The sequence below is a fragment of the Hypanus sabinus genome, chromosome 16 (genome assembly GCF_030144855.1).
Source record: "Hypanus sabinus isolate sHypSab1 chromosome 16, sHypSab1.hap1, whole genome shotgun sequence".
NCBI classification, from domain to species: Eukaryota; Metazoa; Chordata; class Chondrichthyes; order Myliobatiformes; family Dasyatidae; genus Hypanus; species Hypanus sabinus.
In genome coordinates, this window is record NC_082721.1 from 22,760,310 (window position 1) to 22,784,014 (window position 23,705).

At 39.3% G+C, this 23,705-nt stretch overlaps 1 protein-coding gene and 1 long non-coding RNA gene across 6 annotated transcripts in view; one reads left to right on the forward strand and one right to left on the reverse strand.

Moving 5' to 3' along the window:
* Positions 1 to 23,705, forward strand: part of LOC132406068 (small glutamine-rich tetratricopeptide repeat-containing protein alpha-like) — a 56,711-nt gene that overhangs the window by 12,199 nt on the left and 20,807 nt on the right. For all 5 annotated transcript variants that reach the window (XM_059991265.1, XM_059991263.1, XM_059991266.1 and 2 more), the window contains 5 exons: positions 3,502 to 3,638; positions 9,280 to 9,383; positions 13,849 to 13,933; positions 17,307 to 17,406; positions 22,658 to 22,762. In XM_059991265.1, coding sequence (XP_059847248.1) covers positions 3,539 to 3,638; positions 9,280 to 9,383; positions 13,849 to 13,933; positions 17,307 to 17,406; positions 22,658 to 22,762 — 494 coding nt within the window. In that variant the 5' untranslated portion in view covers positions 3,502 to 3,538. The remainder of the gene's footprint in view (positions 1 to 3,501; positions 3,639 to 9,279; positions 9,384 to 13,848; positions 13,934 to 17,306; positions 17,407 to 22,657; positions 22,763 to 23,705) is intronic.
* Positions 12,586 to 23,705, reverse strand: part of LOC132406069 (uncharacterized) — a 46,476-nt gene continuing 35,356 nt past the window's right edge. Inside the window, exon 3 of the long non-coding RNA XR_009516050.1 lies at positions 12,586 to 13,030. This is a non-coding gene — a long non-coding RNA (uncharacterized LOC132406069). The remainder of the gene's footprint in view (positions 13,031 to 23,705) is intronic.

Below are 23,705 nucleotides of genomic sequence, written 5' to 3' on the forward strand. Positions count from 1 at the left end.
TGCCTGTATACACTAATAATTTACTAATGTGTAATAATAATGTACAAAATAATAAAACAAAGACTATTGTACTATGATGTGTGTTCTGTCGCACAGAGATGAACTGTTGTATATGCTTAATGCCAAAGAAAAAAGATATGCATTCTTAATATTGGCTTTGATTATATAAAAATATTATTTCTTTTTTATCTTTGTCTACTCAGCCATTCAACCTATGGAACGAAGTTTTTTCTTTGCTGTCCATATTTCTATCCCTACCCCAGTAACGGGACACTCGAACTTGCAGTCTTGTTTGATTACCTGCGCATGTACTTCTCTTTTTCTGTCATCTTAGCAGAAAATATTAATTCTCGACGATTTTCTGTTGTGTGTTGTGGATAGTCATAAAGTAATATGGTACAAAAACAAGGCCTTCAGTTCTATTTTTCCATGATAACCAACATATGCAACTAAGCTAGTTCAATTTGGCTCATATCCTCTAAATCAGGGGTTCCTAACCTTGGATCCACAGACCCCTCAGGTAATGGTAGGGGTCCAAGGCATAAAAAAGGTTGGGAACCCCTGTGCTAAATTTTCCTATCTGTATATCTGTCCAAGTGCTCTTTAGATGTTCTACCTGCTTCAACTTCTTTCTCTGACAGCTCATTTCATATACATACCACCCTCTGAAGAAGTTGTCCTTCATGTTCCTTTTAAACCTGTTTAAATCTAGTTTTTGATTCAATTTCCCTGGTAAAAGTGGAATGACATAGATAATTACTAATTATCACTTGCCTCACTTCAAAGCATTTTTGTTATAGAAATTGTATAGCCTTATTATATCAATAATTATATGTTATGTCACTTGTACACATTTAAGACCAAGTATTATGTGAATAAATGGTGATTGTGAAATCAAATAAGCTCCTGGCCAATTCAGTCCCTTGTGTAATTGAGTTGTATGGAGTAGAAACAAAGAAAACTGAACTTGGTCCTCCTGAAAACTCCCCCAGGTCAAATCACAGGGATTTGGAGCAGTTCAAGTCAAATCAAGTCCATTGTCATTTAACTATATACAGTGCTTGTATATAACCATGTAATGTATATAAAAATGAGACGTTTCTCCATACCAGCACAGTAGTACACATAACACTTAATAACCTATAGGATAAAATCTACAGATGAATCATGTATAAACAACAAATTAAAGTGCATAAATTAAATATTGAAAGGTACTGAACAAATTAACCACTATCACTTCAAAGGTAATGCAGCAGGGAGTTCAGAAGCCTAATGGTCTGAGGGAAGAAACTGTTATCCATCCTGACCATTCTTGACTTTATGCATCAGAGTCTCCTGCCTGATGGTAGAAAGTCAAAGATGGGTGGGATCCTTTATAATACTAAGGGCCCTGTGTACACAATGCTCCTGATAAATGTCCCTGATGGATAGCGGGGAGATCCCTATGATCCTCTCAATTGTTCTCACAGTCCTTTGTAGGGACTTCTGGTTTGATACTCAGCTGCTCCCATACCAGATGGAGATGAAGCTTGTCAGGACACTCTCAGCAGTGTTTCTGTGAAATCCATTTAAGATTGGGGGGGGGGGGGTGGTAGGAGCCTTGCTTGTTTCACTAGGAAGTAGAGGTGCTGCTGTGCTGCCTTGTTCACTGAGGTGATATTAAGGGAGCAGGTGAGGTCATTTGTGATGTCAACTCCCAGGAGCTTGGTGCACTTAACTCTCTCTATGGGGGATGGTTCATCTTTACTTTCCTGAAGTCCACAATGATTTCCTTGGTCTTCTCCATATTCAGGGATAGGTTGTTCCTCTCATAACAATTCATCGGCTGCTTCATTTCCTCTCTGTACTCCATCTTGTCATCATCATTGATGAGGCCAACCACTGTTGTGTCATCCACAATCTTGAAGATACGGTTTGAGCTGAATCCTGCAAAATGGTAATGCGTCAGCAGTATGGAGCAGCAGCTGGCTGAGCACACCTCCTGAAATATCAAGATGAATATATAACAGTGAGACTCACAACTTTCAAAAGCTTTCAGTTTATAAAATCTGAAGTGGAACTTTAGAAATAACCATTCTGTCAACATTACTAAGGATAAATGGCGTCATACTTCGGATACTGCAATACCTATATTCCAGGTAGAGTTGCAGAACTTGTGACTTCATCTGTTTTGCCCAGTATCTTTGATCCCATAAGGATGCCGTAACAAGGAAAAATACTGTATTTAAACAAAAACATTTATGCTTGGCAAAATATATTGAGTTAAATCATTTATAAAAGTCATACAGCGTGAAATCAGGCCATTTTGCTCACTGTCCATGCTAACCCATGGACATTCATCCATTTTAATTTCATCTTCCAGCACGTTCAGTATACTATTCAAAATAGAAGAGATGTGTTATCCATAACCAAGTTAAGTGGATTTTCCAAACAAGAAACAGTTTTAAATGAACTATGTAGAAAAAGTCTTTAATCTGAAGTGATAGCAGGACTAATGGATTTGACACCTGATCTTCATTTGCTAAGTTTCTGTAAACGTTTACAAAATCCAGGGGCCTGTATCTGTATGTATGTGGCATGTATGTGTCACAATTTATAACTTCCCCAGCACATTTATGTATTCAAAGAAGTTGGAAATGACGGAAATAGTTCAGCTTGGAATTAATCATACTGGCATTTGAATGACTGTACTCAAAGGCCCTGAGCTTCCCATTTTCAGATCAATATGATGTAAATGTCTCATATATGATTAAAATGTCCCTCCATCACACTTAGAAAAGCCTACCTGATGCACTATCATTGATGAACATCCCTCCAAGTTACTCTAAGTCATCATTTACCTAATGTGGTTTTGGATAGTCTTTTGTTTTTAATATGTGCTAAACTTTACACAAGCTTTATGCTGTGAAGGGGAAATATTTTTAAAAATGTTTTGTTTTACACAGGGAGCATTAGGTGCCTGGTATGGGCAGAGGTGGTAGTAGAAGTGGGAGTGATATTTAAGAAATTCTTAGATGGACAAATTCTTAAATGTAGGGAATGGAAAAATATGGATCATGTACAAGGAAGGAAGGATTTACTTTAATTTAGCATTATGTTTGATTCCAATGTTATGGGCCGAAGGGCCACTGTTCTACAGTCTATGATAACTGGGTGACACGGATTCTTAGGATATATCATACACTGACACTTGTGATCAGGCTGGACCATTTTAAGCTTTGTTCATGAAAAAATGTTGAAAAGGCTAGCACATGAATGCTAGCATTAAATCAGTAATCAATTTAAACAGCATGCTTCAAAGAAAACCACAATTAGTCACATTGAAATATATGTAAGTGTGACTGACAGTTTGTATTGACATCAGTCTCACTTCCAGATACTTTACTATGACCGAATCCTGGATGTTGCACTAAAGAAAAAAAAACATGTTAATTCAGCATTTTAAAATGTTATTGTCGTTTTTGAGTAACTTCATTAATTAAAATATTTGTTTCTATTAAGTACATCGATCTGACGAATTTATAACAGAAACTTCATAATGACGGACAATAAACGCCTCGCCTATTCCATCATTCAGTTTTTACGTGATCAGCTTCAATCTGGAGATCTGACTTCAGATGCTCAGGAAAGCTTAGAGGGTAAGTGATCGTTTGGAGCAGCACATTGTTGGGGAGAGATAATGAGGATGATAAACTGAAAATTCTGTCATTGAGCTCTATAGCTCAATGTAGCAAGGGGAGCTGATAGAGAGAAATGTGCAGATGTAGTATATTTGGATTTCCACAAGGCACTTGACAAGATGCTGCAATGAAACATGGTGAATAAATTAAAAGCCCATGGTAGGAAGTGTGTTAGAATGGACTGAAAATGGGTACTTTCATGGAAAGCTCAATTGGAATAGGTGAATGGAAGGAAGTAACAAGTGGAGTACCGCAGGAATCAGTTCTTGACTTTTGGTCATTCATTACCTACATTGCATTATTTACATGCTGTTGCTTGCTCAAGGTAATTAATATTTCCATATTTAATGATATAAAAATACATGGAGAAGCATGCTACTCTTGATTTTACAATAGAATCCAGATTGAGTAGGCAAAAGATTGACAGATAGAGTTTAAAGTGGGGAAATGTAAGAAAATTAAGATGGCAGATTAGAGAGACTGCAAGTGAGTGAAGTATAGAGGGATGTAGATTTTTGAGGCCATGAATCATGAATGGTAGCAGACAGGTCTATTAGGTAGTTAAAACAAACTACATTTTGCTTTCGTTGCTGAAGGTTTGGAGTTTAAAAATAGCAAGGCTCTGTTGCAATTGTACAGGGTGTTGGTAAGGCCTTACCTGAACTTCTGTGGACTGGTTTGGTCCCCTTACCTAAAAATAGACAATTTTGTAGGGAGTTAAAGCAGATTCACCAGGCTAATTCCTGGGATGACAGAGACTGAATAGTTTGGACCCGAATTCCTTGAAGTTTAGAAGAATGAGGGATCACTTTATTCAAACATAGAATATCCTGCAGGGGTTTAACAGTGTAGATGTTGAGATGTTTCACAAGTGGGAAAGTTTTGAAGAAAGGGACAAACCTACAAGATGAGGGCCTGATTATGAGTAATTAAAGTGGAGATGAATAAATATTTGATAAATTGAGGAACAAAGGAGTATGGAGAAGAGGGATTGAGGCCAGGCGTGATCATATTAAATGAAAGGCCTAATGGCCTACTCCTGCTCCTATTTTCTAAACTTTTAGAAAAGATTTTTTTCTGCATGTGAAATTGAATGATCGAAAGTTTGTAAGAAACATTGTCATTCATTGCTCAATATACAGTACTAATGGGATCATAAGACTGCAGATGCTGGAATGCAGAGCAAAAAAAAAACTGCTGCAAGAACTCATTGGTTCAGGCTGAATGGATGGAGAATGGACTGTTAAATGATAAATTGCACCTGAATAAATGGGAGACGATGGGCAAGTAGTTAGGTGGGGATGTTTTGAGACCGAGGGTGGTAGATGGAAATAGATAAAACAAAAAAAATTGGGCAGATGAAGCTAGATGGGATAAAGCGGGGGAGAGGGAACGTAGAGGCAGAGGTGAAAGATGATGTGGAACAAGACAAGGAAGGGCAGCTGGAACCATGTTTGAGAGGGTAACAAATCTAAGTAATGGAGTGAGGCGGTGGAGTAGGAAGAGGGAACCTAAGTGGACCTGTAGGAGTGGGAAAGGAAGACATTGGGGTATAGATTATCTGAAAATGGAAAGTTAAATGTTTGTACCAGTGGGTTGATGTCCACCCAAGTGGAATATGAGGTATTGTTCTTCTGATTTGCATTTGGCCTCGTTGTGGCAGTGGAGAAGTCTTAAGTACTGATAGGTCAGTGTGGAACTGGAAAGAGGAGTTGAAATGACATGCTATCAGAAGCTCAGAATGGCCATTGAGCATGACTATAGATGCTCACAAAATGGTCACTTATTGTAGAAGAAATACTAGTGCAAAGGGAAGACTGGATGGGAAAGGGAGGGGAAGTCCCGGAGGCAATGTTACCTGTAGGCAGCAGAAATGAGTGTGGAAAGATATTGGTGGGATCCTATTGCAACTGGTGGAATTACATGAAAGGATGCAGAGGCCAATCGGACGAAAGCTGCGGACCAAAGGAATCACTGTCTCTAATCTGTCTTGGGGTTTGGGGGGAGGCAGTGATTTCCTTACAGTGTGCCGTAATAGTCAATGTACTCAAAATCAACGAGCTTCAGACGGCAGATTTGGGACACCACATCTGTCTACAGGTACAATTGAAACTCAAACTTCTTCTCCCAGTTATCCTGCTGGTACTGTACAGTCTCTGAAAAATAAAACTGAAGACCTCAGAACAAGATTGCTGTATTAGAAGTACATCAGAGACCACTGTTTTCTTTGCTTCATGGAAACATTGCTAACACCATTTTGGATACAGGGCTGCAACTTGATGGCCTGACCATTCTCTGTAAAGACAGGACAGCTCAGTCTTTTAAAGGCAGAGGAGGTGGAGTATGCTTTATGACTAACTCATCATGGTGCACAAACGTGACGGTTATTTCTCAGTCCTGCTCACCTAACCTGGAACATCTAGCGGTCAGATATCATCCATTTTATTTGCCAAGGGAGTTTTCTGCCATCATCCTGGAAGGGGTGTATGTTTCACCTCAGGCCAACATCAGGCAGGCACTGGAGGCCTCAGTTCCGTAATCAGCAGGTATGAAACTGTGCACCATGATACCTTCCCTATCATTGTGGGGAGATTTCAACCAGACCAGCTTGAAGAAATCTGTACAACTACCACCAACATCTCACCTGTGGATTCAGAGAAGCCAACACACTTGACCACAATTACACCATTATCAAGGATGCTTACTGTGCCATCCACTGCCCACACTTTGGAAAGTCCAATCACTTGGCTGTACTTCTACTCCTAGTATATAGGCAGAGACTAAAGACTGCAACACCAGTGGTGAGGATCAAGAAGGTTTAGTCAAGGCAGGCAAAGGAGCATTTAGAATAATACTTTAAGTGGGTGGATTGGACAATCTGCAGGGATTCATCTTCAAGTCTGAATGAATATGCCACAGTTGTCACTAACTTTGAGACCTGTGTGGGTGAATATGTGCCTTTGAGGACATACCGGACATACCAAAATCAAAAGCCGTAGATAAAACAGGAGATCCATAGTCTACGAGGGCTAGATTTGTGGCATTCAAGACTGGTGATCCAGAACAATACAAGAAGTCCAGGTACAACCTTTGGAAGGCTATTTTAAGGGTGAAATGATTGATATGTTATTTCCGAAAGAACTCAAATGCATTTTATGCACACTTTGAAAGGGAGAATAAAACTGTATCTTTGCAAATCCTTGCAGCATCTGGAGTCACTGTGATCTCTGTCTCGGAGACCGACTTCAGAACATCTTTCAAGAGGATAAACCCTCACAAGGCGTCAGGCTCTGATGGTGTACCAAGTAGGGCTCTGAAAACCTGTGCCAACCAACTGGTGGGAGTCTTCAAGGACATCCTCAATCTCTCGCTGCTGCAATTGGAAGTTCAAAAGGGCGACAATCATGCGAGTGCCCAAGAAGAACAGGGTGAGCAGCCTTAATAACTATTGCTCAGTGGCACTCACATCTACTGTGAACAAGTGTTTCGAGAGGTCTGTTATGGCTAGAATCAACTCCTGCATAAGCAAAGACCTGGACCTACTGCAATTTGCCTACCATCACAATAGGTCTCACTGGCTGTCCACTCAGCCTTGGATCACCTGGACAATAGTAATACTTAGATCAGGCTGCAGCTTATTGACTACAGCTCAGCATTCAACACAGTCATACCCTCAGTAATACCCCCATTGGCATGAAGGATATTAACATCTTATCCTGTGCTTTTTGCTTTTGATTAACTGGACCTGTCCAGTGACTGCTGAGAAAAGGCAGAAGACGATGAGGGAAAGACCTTATGATGGCATGGAAAGACAGCTGACAGGAGGGAATAGACCACACTGGCTCTCTACCCATGGCAGCAGTCCTCAACATTGTTTCAGCATGTTGGAGACACCCATTAACGGTGATGAAAAGGCAACAAAGGAAGATACCCCCCAGAGCCTGTGAGAGCAAAATGGCTCAATGAGAATAGCTACAAACTTAGGAATGGAATCTACCATAAATAAAGAGAGTATTGCACAAGAGAACACCAAAATGCCAGCAGCAGTAGTGGGACGCAAGTGTCAGGTGTGCATCTGTGGCTGTGAGAAAATAACATCAGAAAAGAGGTTGAAGATCCATCAAGGGAGGAGAGGGTCCTTGAGGGAGCAGAGACAGGGGCGTCACATTGACCAGTACCTCTTGTGAAGTCAGTCAACTAAATCGAGTGAAACGATTTATAGCCACATCCACCATCAAATTGATGAAGGAGCTTGGGGTCCATGGTCAGACTATACGGCAAACCATGGATGGATTTTCAACATCTGTAGATTTTCTCTTCCTCGAGTTTGTCCAGTAGTTTTTTTTTTGCCTTTAGCACACTTTAGCTTTAAGTTCCTCGGGGTGAATATCAAAAAATAACCTGACTTGGTCTAACCAAGCAGAGTCCACTGCCAAGAAAGCCCACCAGAGTCTTTACTTCCTGAGAAGGCTGAATAAATTTGGCCTGTCCCCTAAAACCCTCACTAATTTTTAAAGATGCACCATAGAAAGCATTCTTCTAGGGTGCACCACAACCTGGTATGGAAGTTGTCCTGTCCAAGACCGGAAGAAGCTGCAGAAGATCGTGAACATAGCCCAGCACATCACACAAACCAATCTTCCATCCTTGGACTCACTTTACACTGCACGCTGTTGGAGCAGTGCTGCCAGGATAATCAAGGACGTGACCCACCCAGCCAACACACTTTTTGTCCCTCTTCTGTCTGGGAGAAGGTTCAGGAGCTTGAAGATTCGTACGGCCAGATTTGGGAACAGCTTCTTTCCAACTATGATAAGAGTGCTGAACGGATCCTGGCCTGGATCTGGGCCATACCTTCCAAATATCTGGACCTGACTTGCACTACCTTACTTTCCTTTTTCTATTTTCTAATTATAATTTATAATTTAAATTTTTATTATATTTACTTCGATTTGTACTTCAGGGAGCGCAAAGCGCTGAATCAATTATCGCTGTGATGATTGTACGCTCAAGTATCAATTGTTTGGTGACAGTAAAGTAAAGTAATTGGTTTTTCCAGTCCTACGTTCTTGCTTTCTCGACTTAACGGAGTCAGCCTTCAGTTGTCATTTCCTTATGAGCAACTTTGTGGTGTAATATTTGTTAGTGTACTCATAGGACAGCTTGCATGAAGTGCCTCATTAGGGAATGTACTGGGTAGAATCCTGCATGCATCTTCATGTTGTGAAGCAGTGTATGCTTTCTCTGAATTTAGTTATCTCTTTGAAATTTTTAACGTCTTTGATGAGGAAGAAGTAGGTCATTACCTGTAACTATGGAATATTGCATAAATAATATCATGGGACTTTAAACATAATTGATTGATACATTTTGGAGGAATTATTTCTAGTGGGTTATGCAAAATTATAACATAGTTAACACCAAGCCAACCCCAAGAAATTTTAATAACACTTCAGGTACATGGAAATTGAGTATCTTAGTTGAAAACTCTGATATTTTAAAGAAAGATGGTTGTTGATTGTTAGTAATTCATATGGATGAAATGTTAGGGTAATGTATAATTATATCTTAAATAATAAATGAATGATCTTGACCGCAGTTGCAGTTCAGTGTTTGGAGACCGCATTTAGCATCTCAGTGGATAACGAGGATCTTGCTGTGTCTCGGACACTCCCAGAGATCTTCGCGGCTGCTGTTACTGAGGTAAGAACTGAATTTGTGAAGGAAGGGCAGCTGCAAGCAACTACTATCTGTAGCTTTGCTGAGTTTATATTCAACCCTGTAGCACTTTGATGCTGAAGTTGAATAGTTCTCTCTATTCAGGATAGATTCTGAACTCAAGAGCTGTGAGTTGATTCCCTATTCTCTGTTAAAGATGTTGAGAATTCATAGAACATAGAAAACGTACAGCTCAGGGAAAAGTCCTTCAGCCCATGATGTCTGTGCTGACTATAATGCCATGTTAAACTCATTTCATCCTCGATGTTTCCATTCTGGAAAGAAGACTGATTACACACCCTATCCATAACCTCTCATAATTTTATGTAGTTCTATCAAGTCATTCCTCAGTCTTCAGAGAATACAGTCTGAGCTTGTCCAACCTTCTATTATTAAGACAATTTAAATTGGGCAGGATTCTGGTGAACTTCTGTACCTTCTCCAGAGCCTCCGCTTCCTTCCTATAATGTAGCAATCAGAACTATATATAACTCCAAATACAATCTTAACAAAAAATTTATACAGCTGCAACATGACTTCTTTACTCTCCTATTCAACACCCTGACCGATGAAGACAAGAATGATGTGTGCCTTTTTTATCACCCAATCTATTTGTGTTGCCACTTTTATGGACTTGCACTCTAAGACCGCTCTATATATGAATGCTCTTGAGGGTCCTGCCATTTACTGGATTCTCTCTTCTTATATGTGACTTCTCGAAGTACAACACCTCACACATGTCCAATAAGACTCCATTTGGTATTTCTCTGACCACATTTCCAACTGGTCTACATCGTGGTAAATCTTTTTGATAACCTTCCTCGCTGTCCACAACAATGCCATTTTTTTGCATTATCTGCAAAATTACTAAGTATCCCATCTGCATTTTCATCCAAGTTATTTACAAAAAAAAAAATCACAAATGAGGTCCTCGTACTGATCCTTATAAAACGCTACTGATCAAAGACCTCCAGTCAGGATAACACCCCTCCTTCATTACCCCCTGTCTTCTATGGCCAAGCCAGTTTTAAATCTGCCTGCCAAGTCTTCAGGGATTTCATGTGCTTTAATCTTCTGGATCAGCTGACCATGAGGAATCTTGTATAAAGCTTTACTAAAATCCACATGTACAACACCTACTGCCTTGCTGTTAGCAGTAATTTTCATTATTTCTGCAAAACAAAATCATCCATAAGGCATGATTTTCCCTGCACAAAACTGCTGACACCCCCTAATAAGTCTATTTTTCAGATGAGAGCAGATCCCTCAGTTTCATCTCAATTAATTTCTCTGCCATGATGCAAGACTCACCAGCAGATAATTTTCCAGGTTTGTCCCTATTGCCACTTTGGCTATTCTCCAGTTCTCTGGAACCTCACCTGTTGATAAAGAGGTTCCAGAGATTTCTGTTAAGGACCCAGCAATGACCAGCTTAGATACATCTTGCTATCCTCCATTTCCAAACACGGTTGTTCTAATTTTAAAAAAAAAGTTCTGTTAATTTTGTAAAAGGCAACATCTTCTCTACTTAATATGTACTGGACTAGTGGCAATAATGCATTGGATACTGTGATTTTTTTTGTTTTGTTTTGTGCAGGGATGCTTGGTTTTTAACAATTGGAACCAGAACAAGAGAGATGGGAGAAATTAAATGTGTGCACTATCAAAAAATATTGCAGTTGCAAGAAAAAGATTGTGAACCCTTTAATGTGGTCTGATCTTTATCTAAATCACAATAATAGACAAACACAATCTGCCAAAACTAATAACCACAAACAATTGTACTACTTGTCAATACTTAGTACCCAGGTTCAAAAAAGTAGATGAACCTCTGGGGTAATACCTTCTACAAAAGCTATTGGTGTCAGTTTCAATCAATGAGATGAGATTGGAGGTATGGGTTGTAGAGGTGCCCTGTGCCCTTTCAAAAAGGACACAAAGTCAGATTACTGACAGAGCCTGCTCTTCTCAAGAAAGATCTGTTTATGTGCACCCTGCCTCGCTCAATACAACTTTCAGAGGACCTTCGAAGAAGAATTGTAGAGATTGTCTACAAATGGAGGAAATTCAATACTGTTGCTGCTCACCCTAGGAGTGGACAACCTACAAAGATCGCACCAAGAGCACAACGTGCAATGCTGAAGGAGGTGAAAAAGAACTCAAGAATAACAGCAAAAGACCTGCAGAAATCTCTGGAACTTGCTAAAGTCTCTGTTCATGTGTCCACTATAAGAAAAACACTGAACATGAATGGTGTTCATGGAAGGACACCATGGAGGAAACCACTGCTTTCCAAAAAAACATTGCTGCATGGCTCAAATTTGCAAAACCTGGATGTTCCACAATGCTTCTCGGGCAATGTTCTGAGGACAGATGAGGAACTTATTGGCAGAAACGCACACTGCTAGGTTTGGAGGGAAAAGGGCACTGCACAACAAACCAAAACCTCATCCCAACAGTGAAGTATGGTGGAAGAAGCATCATGGTTTGGGGCTGTTTTGCTGCCTCAGGGCCTGAACAGCTTGCAATCGTTGAGTGATCAATGAATTCAAAATCGTATCAAATTTTTACAGGGGATTATCAATGTAGTGGTCCATCACTTGAAGCTTAATAGAAGTTGAGTGATGCAACAAGACAATGATCCAAAACACAAGGGCAAATCAACAACAGAGTGATTTAAAAAAAAAAAAAAATTGTGTTTTGGAATGGCCAAGTCAGTCCAGACTTTAACCAAATTAAGATGCTGTGTGACCTGAAGAATGCTGTTTATGCAAGGTATCCCAGAAATATTGATGAACTAAAACATTTTTATATGGAGGAATGGTCTAGAATTCCTCCTTTCATTGTGCAAGTCTGATCAGCAGCTACAGGAAACGTTTGGTGGAGGTGATTGCTGCTAAAGGAGATGCTAGCACTTATTTCAGAGATTTCAAAGGTACATTTAATGTCAGAGAAATGTATGCAATATACATCCTGAAATTCGTTTTCTTCGCAACCATCATGAAAACAGGGGTGCCCCAAAGAATGAAGGACAGTTAAGTGTTAGAACCCCAAAGCCCCCCCCCAGCTCCCCCACCCACTCATAAGCAGCAGCAAGGCAACGATCCCCCCTCCCCTACCAGCAAAAAATCCCCCCCATCAGCGCCCCCCCACCGAAGATCAAGCTTGCAGCAAAGCATCAATAAAGACACAGACTTGCAGTACCTCAAAGACTACCCATTCACCTGGTAATTCGGCATACCAGAGATTCTCTCTCTCCCTAATAAGGAAAAAAGAGGTGTCCCAGTTTCACAGTGAGAGGGGAAATGTAACAAACAACTTGCTGATTTACGATGTTAAAAGTCTGCTGTGTCGCTTTTTCTGAGCTGTGTGCCCAAAGAATTCGGGTCTCTGGGCACACAGCTGGCAGCCAGCTAGCTGCTTTCAATCTTTCGTGTACTCCCACAACACACCAGTTTCCTGCAGAGGCACCCCCTCCAGAGCCAAGAAATCCTGGAACCCTGAAGGTGTGCTAGTCTCCGTGTTCGGGGTGTATTAAGTAGCGGCCAATCATCAGACCCTGAGAGTGAATCCTGTTCCCACAAAGAACCGAAGTCAGTGTGTAATTCCAGGTCAGGGTTTTCAAAAGAACCCTGAAAGAGAAAAATAAAGATATTAAAGATAGAAATAGAGCTGTTTCCGAAGATGTCATTCTAAGCTACTAATACAAGTGTTCACGTACTTTTTCCAGCTTGCACTGTGAATGTTTAAACAATTCATTCAAGAAAGACGTGAAAAGTACAATTTTTTGTGTGTTAGTAGTTTAGGCAGATTGTGTTAGTCTGTTACTGTGACTTGGATGAAGATCAGACTACATTTTATGAGTAATTAATGCAAAAAAAAAGGTCATTGTAAAGGGTTCACAAACATTTCTTGCATCTGCAGTTGTTTAATCAACTTTCTTGTCTGATAATTGTGATCTGTTCTGGAATAGTTAAATTTTCAGTATTTATATTTTTTAAACATTGCTCATTGAATAAACATGATGTGATTAGTTGTACAGAAACTTTAGTTGCAACCCCATATAGTAATTTTAAAAAGATTTGGCTTTTTAAATGTTTGTCATCTGTCTTTCATAATGCCCAGGCAAAAGTTTTTCTTTATTTCTTTCATATTTCTTCTTTGTACTTCTCCCGTTTTGACATCTGATGATTAACTGTCTTGTTGCAAGAGAAAAATTCATCTGTAAATGGAGGTTGCTTGAAACTAATTGAAACCTATGTTCTCCATTTATTTCCTAATTGGATGCATTTCAGTTCAACTATTTCATGTTAAAGGTGTTGGTGTACTTGAATGAATCTTGGATTTCCTCGTGATTTTAAGTCTAAGTTGAAAATTTGCCAATCTTACATTAAAGATAAAATCAAGTTGCAATTTTTTTCGAATAAAATTTTACTTTGCTTGCTTACAGGAGATACCCAATGTGGTTGTGGACCCTGTGCTTCACACTCCAACTGCTGAAGATATCTCAAAAGCTGAACTATTGAAAACTGAAGGTAAAAATAATTATGTTACATCATCTCACTGCTAATATATTTATTGGATTAAACAATCACTTTTTGCCAAGAATTTAATTCTGCAAAAATTGTCACTTAAATAGGGTGCTACTTTTTAGTGTCTGAGTAGATATCCATAATTAGCAGGCATATTTTTTCACTTTCTGTTTAACAGAGACGCCTTAACAAAGCATTTATTTTTTAGTTAAGATTTTTTTCTCTCAGTGTATACCACACCACTGGGTTAAGGAACAGTTATTAACCCTGAACCAGAGTGGATGACTTCACTCAGCTTAATGCTGAACTGATTCCACAACCTATGGAATCACTTTCAAGGACTCTACAACCCATGTTCTCAATATTATTACTTATTATTTAATAAAATTACTTGCACAATTTGTTGTCTTTTGTACATTTGTCCATCTTAGTGTGCAATTTTTCATTGATTCTGTCGTGTTTCTTTGTATTTACTGTGAATGCCTGCAAGCAAATGTGTCCCTGGGTAGTATATGGTGATAATGTATGTACTTTGATAAATTTACTTTGAATTTGGATATAGCAATGTACAAATAAAGGAAGAAATTATAAAGTTATCAGGAAAGATGGGCATGGAACTAATTAGATACCCAAATAGACGGTACCAGAGTGAGCCAAATGATTATCATGAGATTTCTGCTTATGGTTAACCACAGAGTTGAACAAATATGCTCAGGTTTATTTTCACTAGATGCAGACAATGATCTACTCCAAATTTGACAGTGTTTCATGATTAACATTTACTTTAAATTGTCTTTGCTTAATGATCTTAATTTAAATTTTCAGCCATTAGTTAAAATCTTTGTGTGATTGTAATCCCCAAATTAATTTTGTTCTTTTTTTCTATAATACATATTATTCCAATCGATGATTTACTGAAAGTTGGGAATTGTATGAAAAACCAAAACTGAAGATGATCTATACTTGGAGACGTTAGAATTTACATTTTTTATAATGATAGTGCCTTGAAAAAGCAATCAGCTCCTAACCATTTATTCACAAAAAATGAGTATTACCAGGAATTTTGATCAATTTAACTGAGAATTATTTATTTGGAAATCATATGCTTATTTCCCCAAAATCAGGGAAAATTATAAAGAATGAAAAACTAAAAATTTAAAAACAAATAATCGGCAGTTCAAAAATATTCATCCCCTTTTACTCGGTACTTAGTTCAACCATCTCTTGCAGCTATTATAGCCAGTAGTCTCAAGACGAGAAGATCTGCTGATGCTGGAAATCCAAGCAACATATACAGAATGCTGGAGGAACTCAGCAGGCCAAGCAGCATCTATGGAAAAGAGTAAACAGTCAACATTTTGGGCCAAGATGTCGACTGTTTACTCCTTTCCATGGCTGGTTAGCTTGCTGAGTTCCTTCAGCATATTATGTGTATAGCCAGTAGACTTTTAGGATAAGTTTCTATTAGCTTTACACAACATGATGGAGCAAGATTTTCCCATTCCTCCTTCCAAAATTGCTCAAGTTGTGTCAGGTTAATTGGGAAGTGGTGGACAGCATTCTTGAGGTCTTACCACAGACTTTCAGTCGAGTTAAGGTCAGGACTCTGACTGGGCCACTGAAGGACAATTTTCTTCATTTGAAGCCACCCCATGGTTGCACTGGCAGTGTGCTCTGAGTCAATGTCCTGCTGGTAAATGAACTTTATCCCCTGTTTAAGCTTTCTGGTAGAGGCCAGCAGGTTTTATCCAGGATTTCTGTATTTAGCAGAATTCATCTTCCCATCAATCCTGACCAGATATCCAGTTCCAGCTTCTGAAAAGCGTCTTTATAGTATGATGCTACCTCCACTATATTGTACAGTAGGGATAGTGTAACCTGGCTGATGCACAGTATTAGATTCATGCCACACATACTGCTTTAAAAAAGACGCATGTTATAGCAACATAGAAAACCTACAGCACAATACAGGCCCTTCGGTCCACAATGCTGTGCCAAACAGGTACTTACTTTAGAAATTACCCCAGGTTACCCATAGCCCTCTATTTTTTTAAGCTCCATGTACTTATCTAGGAGTCTCTTAAAAGACCCTTTTGTATCCGCCTCCACCACTGTTGCTGGCAGCCCATTCCATGCACTCACCACTCTGTGTAAAAAAAACTTACCCCTGACATCTCTATACCTAGTTCCAAGCACCTTAAAACTGTGTCCTCTCATGTTATCCATTTCAGCTCTGGGAGAAAGCCTCTGACTATTCACATGATTAATGCTTCTCATCATCTTATACACCTCTATCAGGTCACCTCTCATCCTCCGTCGCTCCAAGGAGAAAAGGCCAAGTACACTCAACCTGTTCTCTTAAGGCATGCTTCCCAATCCAGGCAACATCCTTGTAAACCTCCTCCGCCCCCTTTCTATAATTTTCACATCCTTCCTGTTGTGATGTGACCAGAACTGAGCACAGTAATCCAAGTGGGGTCTTGTCCTTGCCCTTAAAGACTTAGCAAAGCATCACTTAGAAGATACTGTTAAGATATGGAAGAAGGCCTTATGGTTGGATGAGGCTAAAGTGGAATGTACAGCATAAATCTAATACTGCTCATCAGCCAGATAACACCATCCCTGCTGTGAAAAGTATACTGGAGGTAGGATCATGCTGTGGGACTGTTTTTCATCACAGGGACTAGAAATCTGGTCAGGATTGATGGGAAGATGAATGCTGTAAAATACAGAGAGATTGTGGATTAAGAACCTGCTAGCCTCTCCAGAAGGCTTAAACTAGGGAGTAAGTTAGTCTTTCAGCAGAACAGCGGCCCAAAGCACACTACCATAGCAACCATGGAATGGCTTCAAATAAAGAATATTGTCCTTGAAAGGCCTGATCAGAGTCCTCACCTTAACCTGATTGAACATCTCTGGCATAACTTCAAAACCACAACTCCCCAACTAACCTGGCTTAGCTTGAGCAATTGTGCAAGAAAGAATGGGCAAATCTTGCTCTATCACATTGTGCAAAGTTAATAGAGACTTATTCAAACAGACTACTGGCTACTGGCTGTAATTGTGAGAGGTGGTTCAAAGGGGAATAAATGCTTTCGAACTGCTGACATTTCAGTTTTTGATTTTTTAGTTTTTCATGCTTTACAATTTTCCACATTTTTTGGTTTCAACTGTGAGAGGTAAAAAAGGAGCACATGTTTCACAAATACAAATTCTCAGTCAAATTGATCAAAAACCCTGGTTGTAATACTCATTGTGTGAACAAAGGGTTGGGGGTTGAACACTTTATTAGACTTTTTTAGGGCACCGTATCCATAAGGAAGAGGATGTTCACTTTGCACTTTACTGATTCTCTTATTTCCTTTTTAACTTTCAGGAAATGAACAGATGAAAATAGAAAATTATCAGAGTGCTGTGGATTACTACACAAAAGCTATTGAATTGAATCCAAACAATGCAGTTTACTTTTGCAACAGGTATGATGGAAACTAATTTTGGTTACTGTGTAACACATGCAAAATGCTGGAGGAATTCAGCAGGTCAGGCAGCATCTATGGAAATGAATAAACAGATACTGTTTTGGCCCAAGGACCCGGCAGAGGTGATAGGTAGGTGAGAAGCAAAAAGAAGCCAGAGTGGGGAGTAGAAGGTCGGGGGGAATCTTTTTACCAGAAGAAGATTCAATACCACCCTAATGGAATACAAGGTACTGCTCCTTCACCCTGAGGGCAGCCCCCGGCATGGCAAAAGAGAAATTGTAAGTGGAATTAAAATGCTTGTGTCATCAGGAAGCTTAATTCCCAGCAGATGGAGCAAAGATGCCTGATGAAGAGGCCTGCAATCCAAGACAGATCCCACCAATGTAGCAGAGGCCACGTCGGGAGCACCAGACACAATGGTAGACCCTAGTAGATTTGCATGTGAAGCACTGCTTCAACTAGAAAGGCTGCCCGGGGCCATGAATGGAGGCAAGGGAGGAGCCAAATGGCTAAGTACAGCACCCAGGCCACCTGCAGGGATGAGCAACAGGAGAGAGACCATGCTACAGATAGATCTGTATTAAATTTTCAATGCAGTGTATGATAAGTCTGTCTATGAACTATGATCTTTAGTGGCACGATGACATGAGAAATGTATTTACCATTTTTATCAGGTAACTTTTATTCTTGATGTTTGGCCTTCTGGTGCTACTTGTTGACTACCTACTGAGCAATCATGATCTAAACCTTCTATGTTCAAATACATTTGTTTTTCCCTGCACAGACGTCTACTACAGCAGTGAAAGACTAAAGTAGTTGAAGGGATTTCAAGTTCTACTTTCCCTTAGTTAATATTCATTACTCAACTAGCTGCATCAAAGCAGATTGTATTCCAATGACTGTTGTTGTTTTGAGAGCTTGCAGCTAGGTTGCCAATTTTTCTACATTTACGAGTCAGTACTTTTTCAAATAGTACATTATTGGCTGTAATATTATGTGGCTATCCAGGCATTGTGGAAGGCACAATAAATTTTATGTTCCTTTTCTTGCATTGTATTCCAGCATCTGTATAACAAGAGTATATAGAGAAGAACCAAGAAAATAATTCTATTGTTAGAGGACTAAATTTGAAAGAGAATGGGCTATTGGGATTTTGAAGCTGACCAAAGTTTCTTTTGGAGGTGTTCAGAGTCAAGCATAAGAGCACATGGAAATATAGAAATGGATTCCCTCCTAGGAAGTTGATGGTGTTGTAGATAGTGTAGAAGGTTGTCATGGGTTACAACAGAACATCGGCAGGAGGTAGAGCTGGACTAAGAAGTGACACAGAGAGTTCAGTCTAGAAACGTGTGAAATGATACACTTTGAAGTTTAAATTTGAAGGCAGAATACAAGAGTAATGGCAAGATTCTTAGGAGTGTGGAGGAGCATAGGGATCTTGGGGTCCATGTCCATTGATCCCATAATTTTTCCTTGCCAGTTGATAGGGTGGTTAAGAAGCTGTATGGTATGATGGCCTTCATTAGTCAGGGAATTGAGCTTGAGAGCCACAAGGTAATGTTGCAGCTCTGGTTAGACCACTCTTGGAATATTGTGTTCAGTTTGCCTCATAATGAGGAAGTAGCCTTAGAGAGGGTGCAGAGATTTACCAGGAAGCTTGACTGGATTAGAAAGCATATCTTATGAAGGAAGGTTGAGTGAGCGAGAGCTTTTCTCTTTGGAGTGAATAAGTATGATAGGTGACTTGATAGAAGTAGAGGATAAGAGGCATTGATAGTTTCCCAGGGCAGAACTGGCTGATACAAGAGGACATAATTTTAAGGTGATTGGAGGGAAGTATAAGGGATGTCAGAGGGAGGTTTTTTTTACACAGAGTGATGGGTGCATGGAATGTGCTGTGAGGAGTGTTGGTAGAGGCAGATACATTAGGGTCAGTTAAGAGACTCTTAAATAGGTACATAAAGAAGATAAAGATATTTATTACTCATATGTATTTATTTAGAGATACAGTGCGGAACAGGCCCTTCTGACTCAATGAACCACACCACTCAACAGCCCATCTATTTAATGCTAGCCTAATTACAAGACAGTTTGCGATGACCAATTAACTTGCTAACTGGTGCTTACTTGGTTTGTGGGCACAAATCGGAGCACCCAGAGGAAAGCCACACAGTCACAGGGAGAATGTACAAATTCCTTACAGGCAGCACTGGGATTGGAGTCTAAACTTTGCCCAAACTGTATAGGCTTCACACTAACCACTACACTACACTATGGAGGGTTCTGTGGGAGGGAAGTGTTAGATTGATCTTAGAGTAGGTTAAGAGGTTGGCACAACATTTACTGGCAACAAAGAGCCTGTACCATTCTATGTTGTACCATCAGGGAGGAGGTATGGGAGCCTGGACCCACACTAAACATTTTAGGAACAACTTTCCCTCTGCTGTCAGACTTCAAAATGGACCATGAACTCATGTGAACACTCCTTACTATTCCTCTTATTTGTATTTGTATCTTATAGTATGAATAAACTCTTCTCAGGCTTCTAGCCGGGTACAGGTATCGTTTTTAACTGATGTTAGGGATGGTGAAGATGGCAAGGTTTGTCATCAAAACGTTGGTTATAATCGATATCTATACCTGGCTGGAAGCCCAAAAAGAGTTTATTCGTCATATACGCTGGGAAAGCACTAGATCCTTTTGTATCTTACAGTACTTTGTTATGCCAGCCCAGTACTAGTGCCACAAAACTAACAAATTTCATGAATAATGTCAATGACAATAAACCAGATTCTGATTCTGAATATTAGCTGTTTGCACATGGGGAACATTTTTCCACAAATGGAATATTTTTCTACTCATTAAGACTTTTAAACTGGCTGTATTTGGAATTGTTATCTACTTATGGAAGGCCAGACTTAAACAAGGATGTTATTTAAAGCTTAAGAGTAAAAAAATAGCACCACATATGTACAGAGTTCTTGTGATGGTACTGTGTGCTATATAATTATCTGCTGTGTTGTAAGCTTATAAAATTTGGAGTAAATTTAAAGCAAAAATGCTACAGTTAAGTGACTGGCCTTTGTACAGAAAACCTTTATTTTTTATTTGCATCCTCTAGCATCTGACAACAGCAACAGTACTCCTACTCAATGAATGAAATGGGCTGTGAACTAACTTATAAAACAAGGGTGTTCTCTTAGAGTTCTTACAAGCTGAATTGACTTCCAGTCACTGTAATAAAAGTAATGATTTCAGAACTTGGCACATGACATAATGATTCAATTGAATAGCTTTTCTCTTCCATTTCTAATTTGTGAATATCATATTTGAAAAATAGAAGAACATATTTTCAAGTTGAAGTGTAAGCTTTGAGTTAAAGTTAAACAATTGTTGATTCAGCAGCTGATTGTTATCTGGCTAGATTGAAGGTCAGGCTTGCATTTGAGTTAATATGTGCAAAGGCAGAGGCAGTCATACCGGAACAGTTAAAGGTATATGCTATGCTTTTATTAGTTAAGACACTTAGTTCAAGAGTCAGGGAGTTTTGTTATAACTCTGCAGCAAGGCTGCATTCGGAATACAGTCAGACCCCACATAGCACTGGTTCATTACAATGCTGTTATTCAATTCCTTATTGAATTTTTTTTAAGTAACAAAACACTTAAAGCTTCTCAAGAGTGGCCACCTGTACAGCAAACATTCAATCACTCAGTGAGAGCTCTTATATGCTCTGAGCCATTCACAGCCAATCACCTATTAGTTCATGCTTTGTCTCCCCTGCGTGTGTAAATGTTCTTGCTCCCTCGCCAATTTATTCCATTTTTTCACCCATAATGCCTGGAAGGTGGCCTGCAATTTCCAGTAAGAGTAGTACATCCAAGATGTCCAGGAAAAGCATTAGCATGGACGTGAAACTGCAAGTGCTATGGCGCGAGGCTGTAAATGATGGTGATGTTGAAGAGTTACTGCATTCTCATGGTGAGAGCATTAGTCATGAAGAACTTTAAGAAGTGACAGAGCAACTCATCCCGTGTGAATCTGAGGACATGGATGGAGAAGAGAAAACACCAGCAAGAAACCTCACCGTAAAATTTCTCAGCACTAGCATCACCACAATCAAACAAATCATGGACCAGTTCATCGATAATGACCCTGACTGGGGCCAAAGCTGTAAGGCAAGAAGAGGTATTCTCGACATGATATCCTGCTACCAAGAACTGCTTCAAGAAACTGCTGCAGTCAGATCTCAATGCCTACTTAAAGAAGAAGCCAAAGTTAGAGGAGGACCCGCAACCTGGTCCCTCCTCTAAGATGTAACCTCCACCCACTTCCCTCTGCTGCTGCTGCCATGTGTAGCTGCTCTACTGATGTACAGGTTAGGCCTATTTGCATGTTTGTTACTCCACAAATTACTGTGTATACATAAAACAATATATATCTCGGGTTTAATTTTTTTTAATCAAGACACACGTGTCTGTTAACATAATGTTATAATGATCTCGCAGAGCACTGATTTACATAACATTCCACCTCTGAGGAACACATCCTCAGCATTAAGTGGGATCTGAGTGTATTGCATTCAATTCTGGTTGCCCAGTATAGGAAGGGTGTGGAGGATGCAGAAGAGATTTACCGTGACGCTGCTTGTATTAGAGGGCTAAAGAGAGAGGTTGGTCAAACTAGGGGTTTTTCTGGAATTTTGGAGGCTGAAAGAAGACCTCATAAATGTTTATAAAATTATGAGAGGCATAGATTGAGTACACAGCCAATGTCTTTTTCCCCACCAACAAAATTTTTAATATTAAGGGCATGCATTTAAACTGAAATGGGGTAAATTCAAAGGAGATGTGTAGGCAATTTTTTTTTGTACAAAGAGTGATGGATACCTTGAATGCTGTACCAGGAGTGGTGGTAAAGGCAGATACCATTAAATAGCACAAGAATATACAAACAATGATGGGATACAGACTATATACAGGAAAATGGATCAGTTTAATTAGGCATCATTAGCTTAATTCATTTAGCACCACTCTAGCTCAAAGGATCGGTTCCAGTGCTGTAGTGTTCTATCCTAATGTTGAGTAACTGAGTTGTAACTGAAATTATGTGACTAATTTGCAGCCTAAGATATCACTGATATCTCTGATGTACCGTAGTTTACTGCAGCAGAGTGCTATGTATTATTCCAAGTTGACTTCTAAAATATTAACTGCTTTTCACCTTCATCTGGTCTGTTCTTTTGCAGGGCAGCAGCATACAGCAAATTAGGAAACTACGGTGGAGCAGTACAAGACTGTGAAAAGGCAATAGCATTTGACCCATGCTACAGCAAAGCCTATGGCAGAATGGGGTGAAGAGAATTTTATATTTATTTTAACACTTTTCTTTCCTCTGCTTCTTGAGGTTGTTAGCTCAATGCCTTTACAGAGGGTAATTGTAGGCACATTTTTCTCAAATAGAATTTCATTGATCAATCTAAATATTGAATGTTATGGGAGAGCATCTTAGGCATAATTGAGATCATTCTTGTGAGCTGTCTTTTGTGTTAGCTGGCAAGGAAACTAATAGGAATCCTACATGGCTAATACAAAACCTTGTGACTCAGCATCTTGCTAATTGATATTAGAAAAAATGCCACTTAACAGGGATTAAAGCCATTAATTGTTTGAGATATTGAAGATTGTGTGCAGAAAGTCATTTGTCCCTTTAGCTATTGAAGCAATAAACAGATTTAATCAGTACTGATGTTTGTGCATTATGTTTTACATTGATTCTTGTGATTTTAGTCACAAAATTTGGTGAAGAATTTTACTGTTGTTGTGTATGTGTGTTACTGCATGGGGATGGTGGCTGATTTATCAGCCAGCAGCAGTAAATAGCAACGGTGCTTTTTTGGACACATGCTATCAAAAATTTTGTTGTGGTGAATTTTGTTTACTCTCTTATTTTCCTTTTACTGTCCAGCACTTTTTCCTCTACTGTGAAGCACTACAGCACTATCTAAATCCAAAATTATTTTCTATGCAATAGTATCTGTAAGGATAATAATGTAACCAGTATAAAAGCAGATTATGGAATAGAAATAAGCACTGATACAATAATAGTTGCATGTTAGTATTATCACCAACCCTTGTAAATAATCCAACATTTCCCACTAATTTCAGCAATCAGTGATAAAAGATAATCAATGGGTTTGTTATTTTACTGCTTCAACATCATGCAAACTAGGAATTGCTGCAACTAGTTACGTCTGAAGGAAGGTTCCTCTTTGCTCTAGTACTTAATTCAAATAG